General features: G+C 33.4%; 1 protein-coding gene across 1 annotated transcript; it reads left to right on the top strand.

The window, feature by feature from the left end:
* Nucleotides 1–2097: 2097 nt before the first annotated feature.
* On the top strand, nucleotides 2098–9848 carry LOC133176729 (mpv17-like protein 2). Its single transcript, XM_061311801.1, has 5 exons — nucleotides 2098–2342; nucleotides 3851–4018; nucleotides 4779–4855; nucleotides 5134–5262; nucleotides 9566–9848. The coding sequence occupies exons 1-5, from the start codon at nucleotides 2174–2176 to the stop codon at nucleotides 9608–9610; spliced, it is 588 nt and encodes a 195-aa protein (XP_061167785.1). The 5' UTR covers nucleotides 2098–2173; the 3' UTR covers nucleotides 9611–9848.
* Nucleotides 9849–14139: the final 4291 nt, after the last annotated feature.

Genomic DNA, 14139 nt, shown 5'->3' with positions numbered 1-14139 from the left:
AGGGCATGGCACGGCACCAAATGTAGCAGGAAAGGAGAAAATGTATGGCTGGGGTCGTGGATATCAGCCTGGGTAGCTCAGTCAGTAGAACACTTGACTAGTGATGCAGGGGTCACGGGTTTGATTCCCGGTCCAGCCATACATTTTCTCCTTTCCTGTTACACTTACCAGTTCCACTTCTGGGTTCCATTAAATGTTCTACCAAGCCTGTTTCTTTACTACACTCTGAAAAATCAACAGCAGTGAAGGAGAAACTTAATGAGTACTGTACAACAATATATTCGAGAAGTGGTGTAAATCAAATGTGGATCCTTAAAAATTCCAAGGAACTTGTAGAAAATTTGAAATCGCAGAATTTTACCAAAATCAATAACGTCAAAATGTACGACTTTTCAACACTTTATACAACCATTCCCCATGATAAATTAAAGTCCAGGTTCTTTGACATCATTGACATCTGCTTTTTTCAATAAAAATGGAACTCGTAAATTTATTTACCTTATCATTGGTCATTTGCAACATTATTTTGTTAAAGCACATTCTGATTGAACACACAAGTACTCTGAAGCTGACATTAAAAAGATGTGTTTAGTTTCTGATTGACAATATCTATGTAGTTCTTCCAACAATCTGTCGAAATTCCCAGCCATGACTTTTCATACCATTCAGGCTCAGTGTTTTAAACATGTTGGAGAGATTTAAGAAGTTGCCAAAGTAGTTCTGTGTGATCAGTTTGGAAGATAATAGTATGATTCAATAGGAATCGGTAAATATAAGGCTCTGGATTTGAAATTGAGGTGAGCATATGATCTAGAAAAAAAAAATTATGTTATAATACATGTATTGCTTTTAACTATTTCAAAGATATTCATTTCCGGTGCCATTCTCTTCAGATAAAAAGGCTCAGTCATTCATCATATGACTATTATTATACCCCTGCTTGAAATGCAGCCAACTCTTCCTAAAACACTTATTCAGAAGAAAATTTAATGAGACTTTCACAGAATCTTTATCACATAGTGCCTTTGTGACCTCTTATTTTACATTTTGATGAGAGACATATTTTGGGTTTCCCATCGCAAAACATGGACACTGCCATTTCTTCTATATTCAGGGTGCCGATATCTATATCTGCAACTCCTCCTATACCACTGAATAAAATTTAATGAGACTCTCCCAGAATCTTATTACATAGAGCCATTGTGCATCTCCTATTAAACTTTTGATTGGACACGTATATTATGGGAGCAGGTGTATCATTTTGTGAGCTCATTGCTCACAGCACCTCCAGTATATAATTACAGGAACTACCAGTATCACACACTACAAGCTTTAGCACAATATATTAAAAATGCTAATCTCAATGGAGTTCCTCCGCTGTTATTCAATTACATGTAGCTCTAACATATGCACTCAAATAGTAAAAATCACAGTCAATCATATGTCAAGTTTTATGAAAATTGCAAATCTGAGGTTTGTTGTATTTTGCAAGCAAAACAATGCCAAATGAAAATAGATCAAATACAGAAATCATTGCATTTATCTGCATAGGCTGTAAGATGCTGGGGAAAGAACATTTATCATTAACTGAAATAATGCCAACTTGTTCATTTTGTTTTAACTTTTAGAGGGGTCAGATAATTTATTTGAAAAAATAAAAGAAATATGGTGCATATCTGATAAACTATTTAGAAAGTGACCATGCAGCATGGTGACATATCACATGGTGATGGATCAACAATCTTAATTTTTAAACGTTTAATCTGTTAAAGATCAAGCATATCATGACGTGCTGTCGACAATTTGAGAGTAATGTGTAACATGTTTCTATAAAACACGTTTATAGCACCTGTGCGATCAATTTCAAGGGAGACAATTCCCTAACACGATTTTTTTTAGTACTTTCAGTACTTTGATGTTTTTCACATTTAGGTTTAAAATGTTATTTATTGATTAAAAAGAAAAAATAATAATAATAACACTCACTGATAATATGGCATAATATTTGTAAATTGTTTCTTGTAAATTCATTATTTATTACATTTATTAATATTGTGAGCAAATATTTACGATAAACATAAACACGCCCACTTTTCGGCAATTGCATGTGTTATTCAACTTGAAAGTTGGATCCGTTTTCAATGACCCATTTGTTTCCCTGCTTACACAGACGATGGGTCTCCGTGTATCAAAGTTAAAGAAAGCCATTGTAGATGACCATCTTCTCCTAATGAATATTTTGACGACTGGTGGTTTGCTAGCTATGGGAGATGTGCTGACACAGACTATGGAGATTAGTATGGATAAGGAGAATAAACAGAAATTCAGTTGGTATCGAACAGGCATGTGTTAAATTAATCAATTCTTCATTATCTGGGTCATGAATGCCAAAATATGTATTTCCAATTTCCGAATTTACTAAGGTCATTGAAAAAGTTGTTGATCATTGTTGTAACTTTAACTATAAAAGTTATGATCAGATTACAATTATTACATCATATATATTTTTCAATAGGTTACAACTGAAGTGTTGTAAAGGTATTCACTGAAAAAGTTGTTGATCATTGTTGTAACTTTAACTATAAAAGTTATGATCAGATTACAATTATTACATCATATATATTTTTCAATAGGTTACAACTGAAGTGTTGTAATAGGTTACAACTGAAGTATTGATTCTTTACCAATAAAATATCCATATATACATGTACATGTTTACCAAATTCCACATTCCCCCTTACTCTAAATTACTTATAATAACAAGCTTTTGACTTTAATTGTGTAAGGGTAGATATAATGTAATTTGCATGATGAAATAAATTTAAATGTGTACATTTTTTTGACTATAAGACTTTGAGGTATGAGTGTACATGATTTTTAGAAGAATTTTATTAATTAAGACTTTAAAGAAGATGTATCTGTAGTGGTTTGGGCTATGTGATCCTTAGATATTGGCCTGGGTAGCTCAATGGTTAGATCATCTGTCTAGTGATCCAGGAGTTCCGCCAGGGATTAATCTAGGTTTTTGGGGAAACTACCCTTTCTGAAGAAATTGGGAAAATCAGTCGGGGTCTGGGGGCTGCACCAGGCCCCCAGTGGGTGCATTTTTATGACTATTTAGAGTTGAAAATACATATATCTTGAATGGTTTCTTTAAAAGTGAGCTAAACACAGCTAATTTAAAGAAAAGTTAATTCAAGGTCATTTAAAATGTAATACAGTACTAGTATACATACATACAAGGGAGAAAGAGTTGCACGGTTGATAAGAAAAAGACATAAAAAGGAGGGATAAACCAGATACTTTTTATACATATACATGTACATAAGTTCTGAGCAAAAATATTTGTTTTATATATACATCATATATATGCATACATACTTACAGTATATCTAACACACTTTAACATAAATATAATTTTCATCATAAATCAGTTCACATACCTAAGACTTAATTTATGTAATGCTTTTTGTAAAAATCTTCCAAGAGAATTTAATATATCTATTAATTCCTCGGAATACATGAGAAAATAATTAAATTTTTGACAACATAGCTTTAATAACTCTAATTATTAATATCTTATATAGCTAGGAAAAGTGCTTGGTGTCAGCTTAATTGGGAATGCTGTGTGGCAGTCAAGCATTTTGTTCTCTTTTGGTCTGATACATGAAAGTCAGTTGGAAGAGCACATATTTTGGGTAGTTTTTTTTGGGTGAGGGTGTTACAATCCTGGTCTGGTTTACTGCATTTATTCCCTTAAGCTTGTTACATCTGTATTTTAACCCAGGACATAAGCAGTGTGTGATTCAATTTTTTTCTCTCTAATGTAAATTCCTTCTGAATGATACAGAGCGGATGCTGGCAGTAGGTTTGGCTTTGGGTCCATTTGCTCATTTATGGTACAGCAAGATTGTGGACAAATTAGTACCTGGGGTAGCCACCACTCAGACAGCTGTTAAAAAAATTCTAGCTGATCAGCTTATAGCCGGACCATTCTTCTGTAGTGCTTTTTTCTTTGGTAAGAGATTGGTTTTGCACACTTTTATTGTACTTCCAATTGTATTACAGTCAAACCTTCTTAGATTGAACTTGATGGGACCAAGAAAAAAACTCCTAAGTTATCAAAAAATTCAAAATATTAAGGGTAAAATAATTAATACCGTATAAGTGGAATTGTTAGCAAGACGCAAATTTGGCTATTTTTCTTAAAAAGTCGATATTTTATTTTTGCAAGAAGTAATTTTAGCGATTTTGTAATACATGTACAAAGAAAGATAGGGATTACCTAATGGAATGAATAATTCAATTATTGTTAGCAAAATTAAGTTTTAGCAATCTCAACAACCTTGCAAAAAATGCTAAAATTGAATCCTCGCTAAAATTGCTGCATGTACAGTAAGTGTTTTGGACTTTCATATTACTTCTACATATCCATAGTACATGTATTTGAGATAATGGTGTTCGATCTACTGAAGTTCATTTGTACCGGGTATATGGCATGATCCACCTTTACCTGCATTCAGTGTCTACTTTATAAAGAGTGTAGGATTTTTCTTCAATTTTAAAAGCATCTTAATGAATTAAATGGTATACATATACAGTCGAACACGGATATCTCGAATACCATGGATATGTTGAAGTAATTGGGAAGTCCTAACCACATATTTCTTAAGTATTTTACTCTCGATATCTCGAACCCTGGGATATATCAAAGTTTTTTCTCAGTCCCATCGAGTTCGAGATAAAGAGGTTTGACTGTATATATAATCATGATATAGGAATGGGAATGTTGGAAGGAAAAGGGGGACAAGGGGCTATTGCTGAGGTTAAAGAAAAGTTCCTACCAGTGTACATGGTAAGATTTGACAACTATAGTATTGCAAACATTCTTTGATATTTAATTTGCATGCACTGTATATATATGGTAGTTATCTTGTTGGAAAGTTGAAAATGGAGAAAAATTCAAGATCTCTTTTCCAATTTGAATTTACTTTGTCAAAATATGTTACAAGAACTGTCAAATTAGTTAATACATGTATATGATTACGTAGAGAAGTATTGCAATTCTTATTTTTAATTAAAAAATTCTGAATCATATATTTTATGGAAAAAATGAAAAATATCGTATTTCAGATTGATTGGTGTGTATGGCCACCAGCTCAGTTTATCAACTTTCGATTTCTTCCTGTTGAATTCCGTGTAATATATGTGGCCTGTATCACACTCTGCTGGAACACATTTTTATCATATTACAAGCATATGGTAAGAGGTTTTTTAGTTAAAAGTAATAATTATTATGTACATGTAATTTTTAGCTCACCTGAGCCGAAGGCTCAAGTGAGCTTTTCTGATCGAAATTTGTCCGTTATCTGTCGTAGTCGTTGGTGTCGTCGTTGTTGTAAACTTTTCACAATTTCATCCTCTTCTCAAGAACCACTGGGCCAATTTCAACCAAACTTGCCACAAAGCAGCCATGGGTGAAGGGGATTCAAGTTTGTTCAAATGAAGGGCCATGTCCTCTTTCAAGGGGAGATAATAGAGAATTGGTGAAAAAAATTAATAGCATATTTTTAAAATCTTCTTCTCAAGAACCACAGGGCCAGGAAAGATGAAACTCATGTGGAAGCATCCTCAGGTAGTGTAGATTCAAGTTTGTTCAAATCATGACCCCTGGGGTAGGGCGGGGCCACAATGGAGGATCAAAGTTTTATATAGCAATATATAGGAAAAACCTTTAAAATGTTCTTCTCAAGAACAGCAAAGCCATGATGAGTCATATTTATATGGAAGCATCATCAGGTATTGTAGATTAAAGTTTGTTCAAATCATGACCCCATTTGGGTAGGGCGGGCCATAATGGAGGATCAAAGTTTTACTTAGAAATATAAAGGAAAAATGTTCTTCTCAAGAACAGCAAAGCCATGATGAGTCATATTTATATGAAAACATCCTCAGGTAGTGTAGATTCAAATTTGTTGAAATCATGACCCCTGGGGGTAGGGCGGGGCCACAATAGAGGATCAAAGTCTTAAATAGAAATATATAGGAAAATATCTTCTTCTGAAGAACTGCAAAGCCATTGTTGCGCCTGCATAGCAAACCTTTAGTGTTGTTTAGAATGTATCTTTCATAGTTATGTTTTCCTTATAGAACTAAAGATGCATGTTTACACTTGGAACAACAAATGTCAGTGTTTCATTTTGATTACGCGGATTACGTTTACCTGTAGTATATATTTCCACTTTTGTCTATTCTAGAAGAGTGTCTCTTAAAATTATTATGTCTTGTGGAACTTAGCATCAAAAGATTTATTCATTATATATGATAACTGGAAATGCATGAGATTCAGTAATTGCGGAAGCTGTATGGTAGAGATGAATATATCCGGAATGTTGGCAGACGAGTAGTTTCTGGATATATAACTCTAGAAATAATAAGCTTAAAATAATTATAAAATTATAGATATATAAAATAGATCTTTTGGAGTCTTATCAGTAGGTTGGTTTATCCTAGTTTATTGATGAAAGTATTGTTTTTGGAGTTTTACATTTTACATATGACGTAGTCGCAGCATCACTGCGTCACAGTATAAAAGCAGCGAACTCGAAGCGTCGTCGTCAGATCTCCTCCAGAAAAATGAAGAAAAAGTCGGTGTTGGTCGGTGCCAGTAAAGTTTAAGGTAAATTCATATTTTAGATAAGTTAGAAAAAGTTTCAAACCTTCTTAGCCTATTTAGAAATAGTAATATTAAAATATAAATTCTTTAGAAAATATTTGAGAATTTTTATTAGCTTTAAAGTATTCAGATATTGACTACTCGGTATGAGATTCTGAACCAAAGTTTGTTTCTTAAATTATTAGAATAAATTTTAGTATTATCGACTGTGCAAGTTTAGAATAATTAATTCCGTTTTTATTGAGATTTAGCTAAAGTTAATTTACGGTGCAGTTTGGCACCGGCGGCACTGAGCACCGGGTAGCACCGTGCACCTGGTCGCACCGAGCACCGAGTAGTATATATTAGACCATTCTAAGTTGCATAGGTTATATAAATGATGGTTGGCATTAGCACAAGAACTTTCCTATCTACGCATGACATGCTAGCATAGGATGGGGGTGGACTTTTTGTTATTAAGAAGTAGAAATTTGGATTTCAGATATAGTTTTGAATACAGTATCAGAGTTCCTGATTGTGCCTGTATAGTTATACCTAGTAGTAGCAGCAGATAGCACCGAACATCTTGAAGCTCCGGAAACCGAGAAGTAGTACAGAACACCTAGTAGCACTGAAAACCTTGTAGGCTTGTAGCACCGGAAACTGAGTAGCACCGAACAGCCCCGAGCACCGAACAGCCCCGAGCACCGAAAAGCACCGAGCTCTGTGTATACGTAGCACCGAGCTCCGCGGAAGTTCAGCAGTATACTTAATATTGAAGAGACATTTTAAATATTTATTGAACTTTATTGTCTTTGATGCTATAATAAATGTATGTATTGATGCTATAATAAATATATGTATTGATGCTATAATAAATATATGTATTAACTGTTTATATATATTTCTTTTCTTTATTAAAACTAGGTACCTTCAAACCCAACTATTGTAACGTGCCTCATAGGTACCGAGTTGATGTAAAATTACACGTTACAATTGGTGGCAGCGAATTAATATATATTTACTTATAAAACCCAAAACGTTACACCATGATAAGTCATTTTGATATGGAAGCATCCTCAGGTAGTGTAAATTCAATTTTGTTCAAATGATGACCCCCGGAGCTAGGGTGGGACCCAATGGGGGATTGAAAATTTTACATAGGAACATATAGGAAATTATCTTCTTCTCAAGAACTGAAAATCAAGTTTAGTCATTTTGATATGGAAGCATCCTCAGGTAGTGTAAATTCAATTTTCTTCAAATGATGACTCCTGGGGCAGTGGTGGATCCAGGAATTTTGTAACGGGGGTGGGGGGGGGGGGGGGCGGGAGGGTCAGTAGAGGCAGTGGGTCAGGGGGCTGCATTGTGGGTCTAGAGCAAGGCCTTGGTGGGGGTATGGGAAGGTGACGAATTTTTACAAAGAAGAGATGTTTTTTCCTTGATTTTAGGATAATGGACATATATGTTCTACATAAAAATAATTCAAACAGGGGGCGCACCGGCCCTGGATCTGCCTTTGCGGGGGTAGGGTTGGGCCCAATGGGGGATCAAAAGTTTTACATAAGAACATATAGAAAAAATATTTCTTCTCAAGAACAGAAAAACTATGTTTAGTCATATTGATATCGAAGCATCCTCAGATAGTGTAGATTCAAGTTTGTTCAAATGATGACCCCTGGGATAGGGAGGAGCCACAATGGGGGATCAAATTTTTACAAAGGAGTATATGGGAAAATTTGAAAATCATTTCAAGTACAACAAAACCATTTGTTAAATTGACATGGAAGGTAGTTTAAAATTCAAGCCCCCCCCCCCCCCCCCCCCCCCCCAGTAATCTTTTCAATAATGAACTGATTTGTGCTATTGCCTAGCCAATGTGCTCAGGTGAGCGATGTGGCCCATGGGCCTCTTGTTTTCTTGTACTTCAGTTTTGCATATTATGGATAAAGAGTCATTTACATCAATGCTAACAAATTTCTGTTTAAGGACATTGGCAAGTCAGGGCTTTCCGGAGAAAAAAGGTTTAATACATGGGTTTTTTCACTTGTAAAATAGTGATTGAGAGTGATCTCCCGTGTAGAATTCTCCAAGCGGTGAAAACCAGTAAAGCGTATGTTATAGAGGTAAACAAAAGCACGTGTACTTCCTTCAACGGGTAGAAACTTCTATACAGCAAGAAAGAAAAGTTGTAATGGCTTTGTTGTACATTGTATTCAGGGACAAAGAGCAAACAGGTCGTCATTTACCATAGTTATGCTCAGTATGCTGGGAAGGGCAAAGATGTGACATATGCTGAAAGGTAGGTCGACCATGCCGACTGAGAACAGTTCTTAGGTCGTGTGAAAGAATCAGCATTTAGTAATTACGAATAAAAGTTAAAAATAAATCCATGTCAATATTTTTATGACAATGTATTTCAATCAATTCAGTCAATTACATGATAAAAACAATCAACCAGTCATTTGACCAATTTTAGCTGTTAAGGGACGCAACTCAAAAATGATGATCGGTGCCGGTATATCCATGTCTTTTTTTTATATATACATTTTCAACCAAAATATCTAGAAGTCATAGGAAATGAAGTTACAATAATGTATACAATACAAAAACTGTATGAAATAAATGGGTTTTGAAGAAATATTATGGTGAAAATTTATGTAGGTCCCTTTTATCAACATTTTACATAGGAAATGCATTAAGAATTGTAAAAACACTAATTTGACAAAATCTAAAAAAAGAATGCTGGATTAGTAGGTAAAACGATCCAGAATATAGCCTATTTAGTACATTTGAACCTACTCAAAAGTTCTTGATAAATTCTATACAACAACCAGGAACCTTGCCAATGTCCTTAAAGCAATGAAATATGAAGTTGAGTAACTCAATTGTGTTTTTATTTTTTTATAGGATTCACATAAGATTGAGGAAAAACAAGAAAAAGTCACAAGCTGATGATCAATTTTTCATAGGGAGTGAGAGACTTGTATTAGTCAGAGTTTATTTTATTAGTCAACTATTGTTATGAGATTTTCATTTTAAGATATATTGTGTTTATTATACATGTACTTGTCTGTTCAGCATAGGCTCCAGTCAGCGATTATTTTTATAACAAGTTTTCTTCTCATTCGTGTATTTATTTACATGTCTTTATAATCTCCCATTTAAGTTTTTTAAATCTTTTTTTTTTCAATGATCAATGTACAATTATTTATACGTTGAACTTGATATTTATTAAAAATTTGAATAAGAAAAAGAATTCATGTGTTTTGCTTTTTATGGACCATTCGTGTATACATGTACTGAACTTGGGATAACATATGGTTTTGTGCACCTGTCCGTTCAATGATTTCACATTACTCTCAAGAATAGAAACAAAATACTAACAATTATTTTTTAAAAATCTATATAAACTTCTAAAGTATCACAGGTATAATATTTACAGTAGAAAATACATTTACAAGTTAATAACTGATTAGATATGATTGTTGTCACCTTAAGCCCTCGTATTTTGCTGTTCGACAGTTCTTGCTGGAGGGCAAACATTTTCTCATCTTAGCAGGAAGTACCCAAGATTTTCTCTGGGTAACATTCACTGATGTCATTGTGATATATCAAGTACTTATGATCTGTGTGGGGAAGTTTCTGTAAATTCATTTACCATTTTTCTGGATGATTTTTATAATTTCTGATTAAGAGAATGGATATTTATTAAACTTACCGTAATACAAAATGACTTGAAGGGATTGGAATATTGCTGAAAATAAGTAAGTATCAGAACATTATACCAGTATCATAATGGATTAATTGTCTATTAATTGTTTTACTGACATTGTAATGAAAATAATTTTTGAATGCAATTGTTTGTAATAATAATTTAAAGTTTTCATTTAGATCCTTCACCAATAAGAAATGTCAAATCACTAACAAGCATTTGATTTATAATCTTTTTTTCTTCTGTATAAATACATTATATGTGTAATAAATTATTATTATTATTATTTTTATAGTCTGTAGTATCTTTAAGACATGGGATTCTGGAAACAGCTTGGTTTACTTTTATGGAAAAATTATACTTTGAGAAAAAGACAAAAGGTATGTATTTTAAAGTGCAACATATATTGAAAGTGTACTTGAATAAACATCTCAGAAAAAAATGTTTGATTCTGAAATTAAGGAGAAATCCCCCTCCCCCCCCCCCCCCCCCCCCCAAAAAAAAAGAAAAAGATTTTATTCTGAAATTTAGGAGGAATCATACCTTATATATATAGTGTATCACTATTGCAAAGTTTTAAGGTCATGTTACATTTCATTTGTACTGTCTACATTGGTAGCTAAATGGTTTAGAGTGCATGCATTTGCCACAGGAGGAAACTTATTTTTTATCACTGATTTATACTCTGCATTGGGATATTTTGCTAAGTTATATACATTTTTAAAGTTTTAAAAAGTATATTACATTGTACAAAATTCTTTCAATTTATAGTATTTTTAAAGGTGTGTTATGCCTTCTAAGAGTTGTAATTTTGGAAAGGTGATTAAGTTCATGCACATCATTTGTATTATATGATTCATAGTCTCAACATGACCTGTTGTGGGTTGGTGTGAGACCAGTTGTAGGGTAGGTGTGACGTTTGTTGTGTAATTATTATTTTATAAACATCTACCTGAGCAGTCATTGTTGATCTTCATATCAGATTTATCAAAGGATGTTACAGATACATAATGATACACAATATGTATGAACAAGTAGCTTTTTATTACATATGACACATTTTCTATCCATTTAATTATTTTTATATAGAAAGGAAATTGATTTGATTATTAAATTGAATTTGAAATTATTTGTGTTTTAGACATGATTGTTATAAAATGAAAAAACTAATATTGCAACACACCATTACATTTTAAAGACAAACATACTTTTATACGATATTGTCAATGGAATATGTCAGAATCAGAGGATTCTGCTATTGATTATGTTAAATGTGTTTATGCCCCTCCCTCGTTCTGAAAAAAGGGGGCATATTGGTTTGCACCTGTTGGTCAGTCAGTATGCCAGTTGACATGATTGAGAATTCTTTGTTTGACATATATCAAACTTGGTTAATACTGATACCCCATAAAGAGTAGATGACCCCTGTAGGTTTTAAATACTAAGGGTCAAAATACTCTGAATAAAAGAAGATATTGCCACCTCAATATCTTGAAATTCTTTAGCTTGACTTACAACCAAACTTAGTACACTGATACCCCTAAGAATTGGATATGGGGTCACAGGGTCATTTGTCAAGGGTCAAACTACTCTAGAAATAATAAGGTAATGTCCTCTCAATTTTTTGAAAATCCTCTGCTTGGCAGAATCAGACTTGGTACACTGGTACATGTACTCCCATAGGTGTTGATGATTCCTTTTGATTTTGAGGTCACAAGGTCAAACTATTCTGGACCTTAGAAGATATCCTTTGCTTGACAGACATCAAACTTGGTACACTGGTACTCTTAATGAGTAGAAGACCCATACTGATATCAAAGTCAGACACTCTAAATTTAAAGTTCATTCTTTTCAGTATTGCCATGGAAGAGAAGATTAATATATTTTAAGTTGTGTTTTATAGTGTTAATTTTATTCATAAAAAATGTACTGGCATACATGTATATTTGTTTATCAAGAACTTAAGTATAATGTATATATTAACATGTAGATCATATTTCTGTATCAGTCACATTTGCAATGAAATAATCAATGAATATAAAATTGTACATGAATTAAAAGGTGACATTTTTGAGATTTGTTGATTTCTATTAAAAGTTGTTGCTGCCCCCCATCCTTCCCCCACCTCCTCCCCCAATAAATCGTGATTGCATGTTTGCGCTATATGGACCATGGATATCAGCCTGGATAGCTTAGTGGTTAGAGCACCTGATTAGTGATACAGGGGTCCTGGGTTCCATTAACAGTCCAACCGTATTGTTTTTATTCATTCCTCCTTTCTTTCTACAATTGGTGCTCTGTGGGGGGGGGGGGGGGAGGGGGGGGGGGCTTGTTTTAGGTTGTATGTACCATAATTAGTAATTCCTGACAAGGTGAACTTATGTCTTCAAGGACAAAGACTAAGGAAGGAATGAGGTGGCAGTTTGGCTTTATGGACTGTGAATACTGGCCTGGGTAGCTCAGTGGTTAGAGCACCTGATTAGTGATACAGTGGTCCTGGGTCTATTCCCAGTATAGCCAAATATTTTCTTTATTCATTCCTCTTTTCTTACTAAAGAAGTGTCTGTAATAAACAATAAATCTGCATTATTTATTAATAAGAGATATTTATTTATACTGTCTTTTTCACAGTACAGATTATTGGCTGAAATAGTGACACCTACCATCTTGCTGTTAGTATTAGTACTGGTCAGAACTCGCCCGGATCTTCAAGAGTACAACCATGAATGTAAGTCACCTTACTACTGAGTCTGTAAGTCACCCCACGAAGTTATTGGAAGTCTTACCTCTCTATGTAATGACAAGCATATTATGTATGCAGCATATATATAACTTAATTATAGACGTACAGTCTTTTAATTGTTCATAATCCTACTATTACCTGCAGTCATTATATTCACATGTGATTTCATGTTAAGTTTTCTGAACTGTGTATGAACAAAATTGCAGTAAAACATGGTTATAGCGAAGTCCTGTGAATTTACTTCACTTTGTCGGTAATTTGCTATATCCATATCACGTATTAGTTAAAATTACTGGTATATAGGGAATTCACAGTTATATGTACATGTTTTCCTTCAAGTATGACTACCAAATATGTTTAGGGAAGTTGTAAATACAAAACTTATTTTAGGGTACGAAAGTTTCTGATGAATTTTATATATAAATACTTAGAAAAAATAGTGTCAGTTCAATATTTTAAAATTTAGGTCTTAAAAATTCGCTGTAAAAGATGTTAATTTCATTATTTTTAATCTCTACAGGACACAAATTCAGTGTGCTATATCCGTAAATTTGTTATATCAGAGTTCGATATAACTGTAAAATTTTACAAAGAATTGCTAAGAATTTCGCCAGGATCCAAAAATTCTTTGCTATATCAGTAAATTGCTATTTCAGTATATTTGCTACATCTGTCTTCATTTATTGTAGAATATTTATAATGTGGAATATAAATTTTGAGTATGTGCTACATGTATACACATTTTAATAAAAATTATTTTACCTCTACTGATTTTTCACTAAATAAGAGTAAATTGATATAATTTGCTGATTCCCTAAAAATTTCCATAAAAAGACTGATTCCCTACAAAAAGGCGTCAGTTTGAGGAACTGATACACACCTATTCGGAACTCTTCACAATTTCTTTTAATCGTATGAAAAGTTCTGATGTGTTCCAAATGAAATATTGAATACTCATAACGCTGCTCAGTTAAAGTCACATATAAGGAGGCAGGGTTAATATAAGAATATGCTTGCTAATTCATG

Source organism: Saccostrea echinata, unplaced genomic scaffold, assembly GCF_033153115.1.
Source record: "Saccostrea echinata isolate AGI-Se365-2 ecotype Australia unplaced genomic scaffold, CSIRO_AGI_Sech_v1 ptg000081l, whole genome shotgun sequence".
NCBI lineage: Eukaryota > Metazoa > Mollusca > Bivalvia > Ostreida > Ostreidae > Saccostrea > Saccostrea echinata.
Note: the sequence above shows the minus strand (reverse complement) of the source record. Positions and strands in the feature narration are given on the sequence as shown.

What these genes read in the sequence shown, in the direction of transcription:
- LOC133176729 (XM_061311801.1), top strand. Translation starts at nt 2,174, where the DNA reads ATGGGTCTCCGTGTATCAAAGTTAAAGAAAGCCATTGTAGATGACCAT. An exon ending in CTGTAGTGCTTTTTTCTTTG is followed by an intron (nt 4,019 to 4,778) that starts GTAAGAGATTGG and finishes ATCATGATATAG; the next exon opens with GAATGGGAATGTTGGAAGGA. An exon ending in AGTTCCTACCAGTGTACATG is followed by an intron (nt 4,856 to 5,133) that starts GTAAGATTTGAC and finishes ATCGTATTTCAG; the next exon opens with ATTGATTGGTGTGTATGGCC.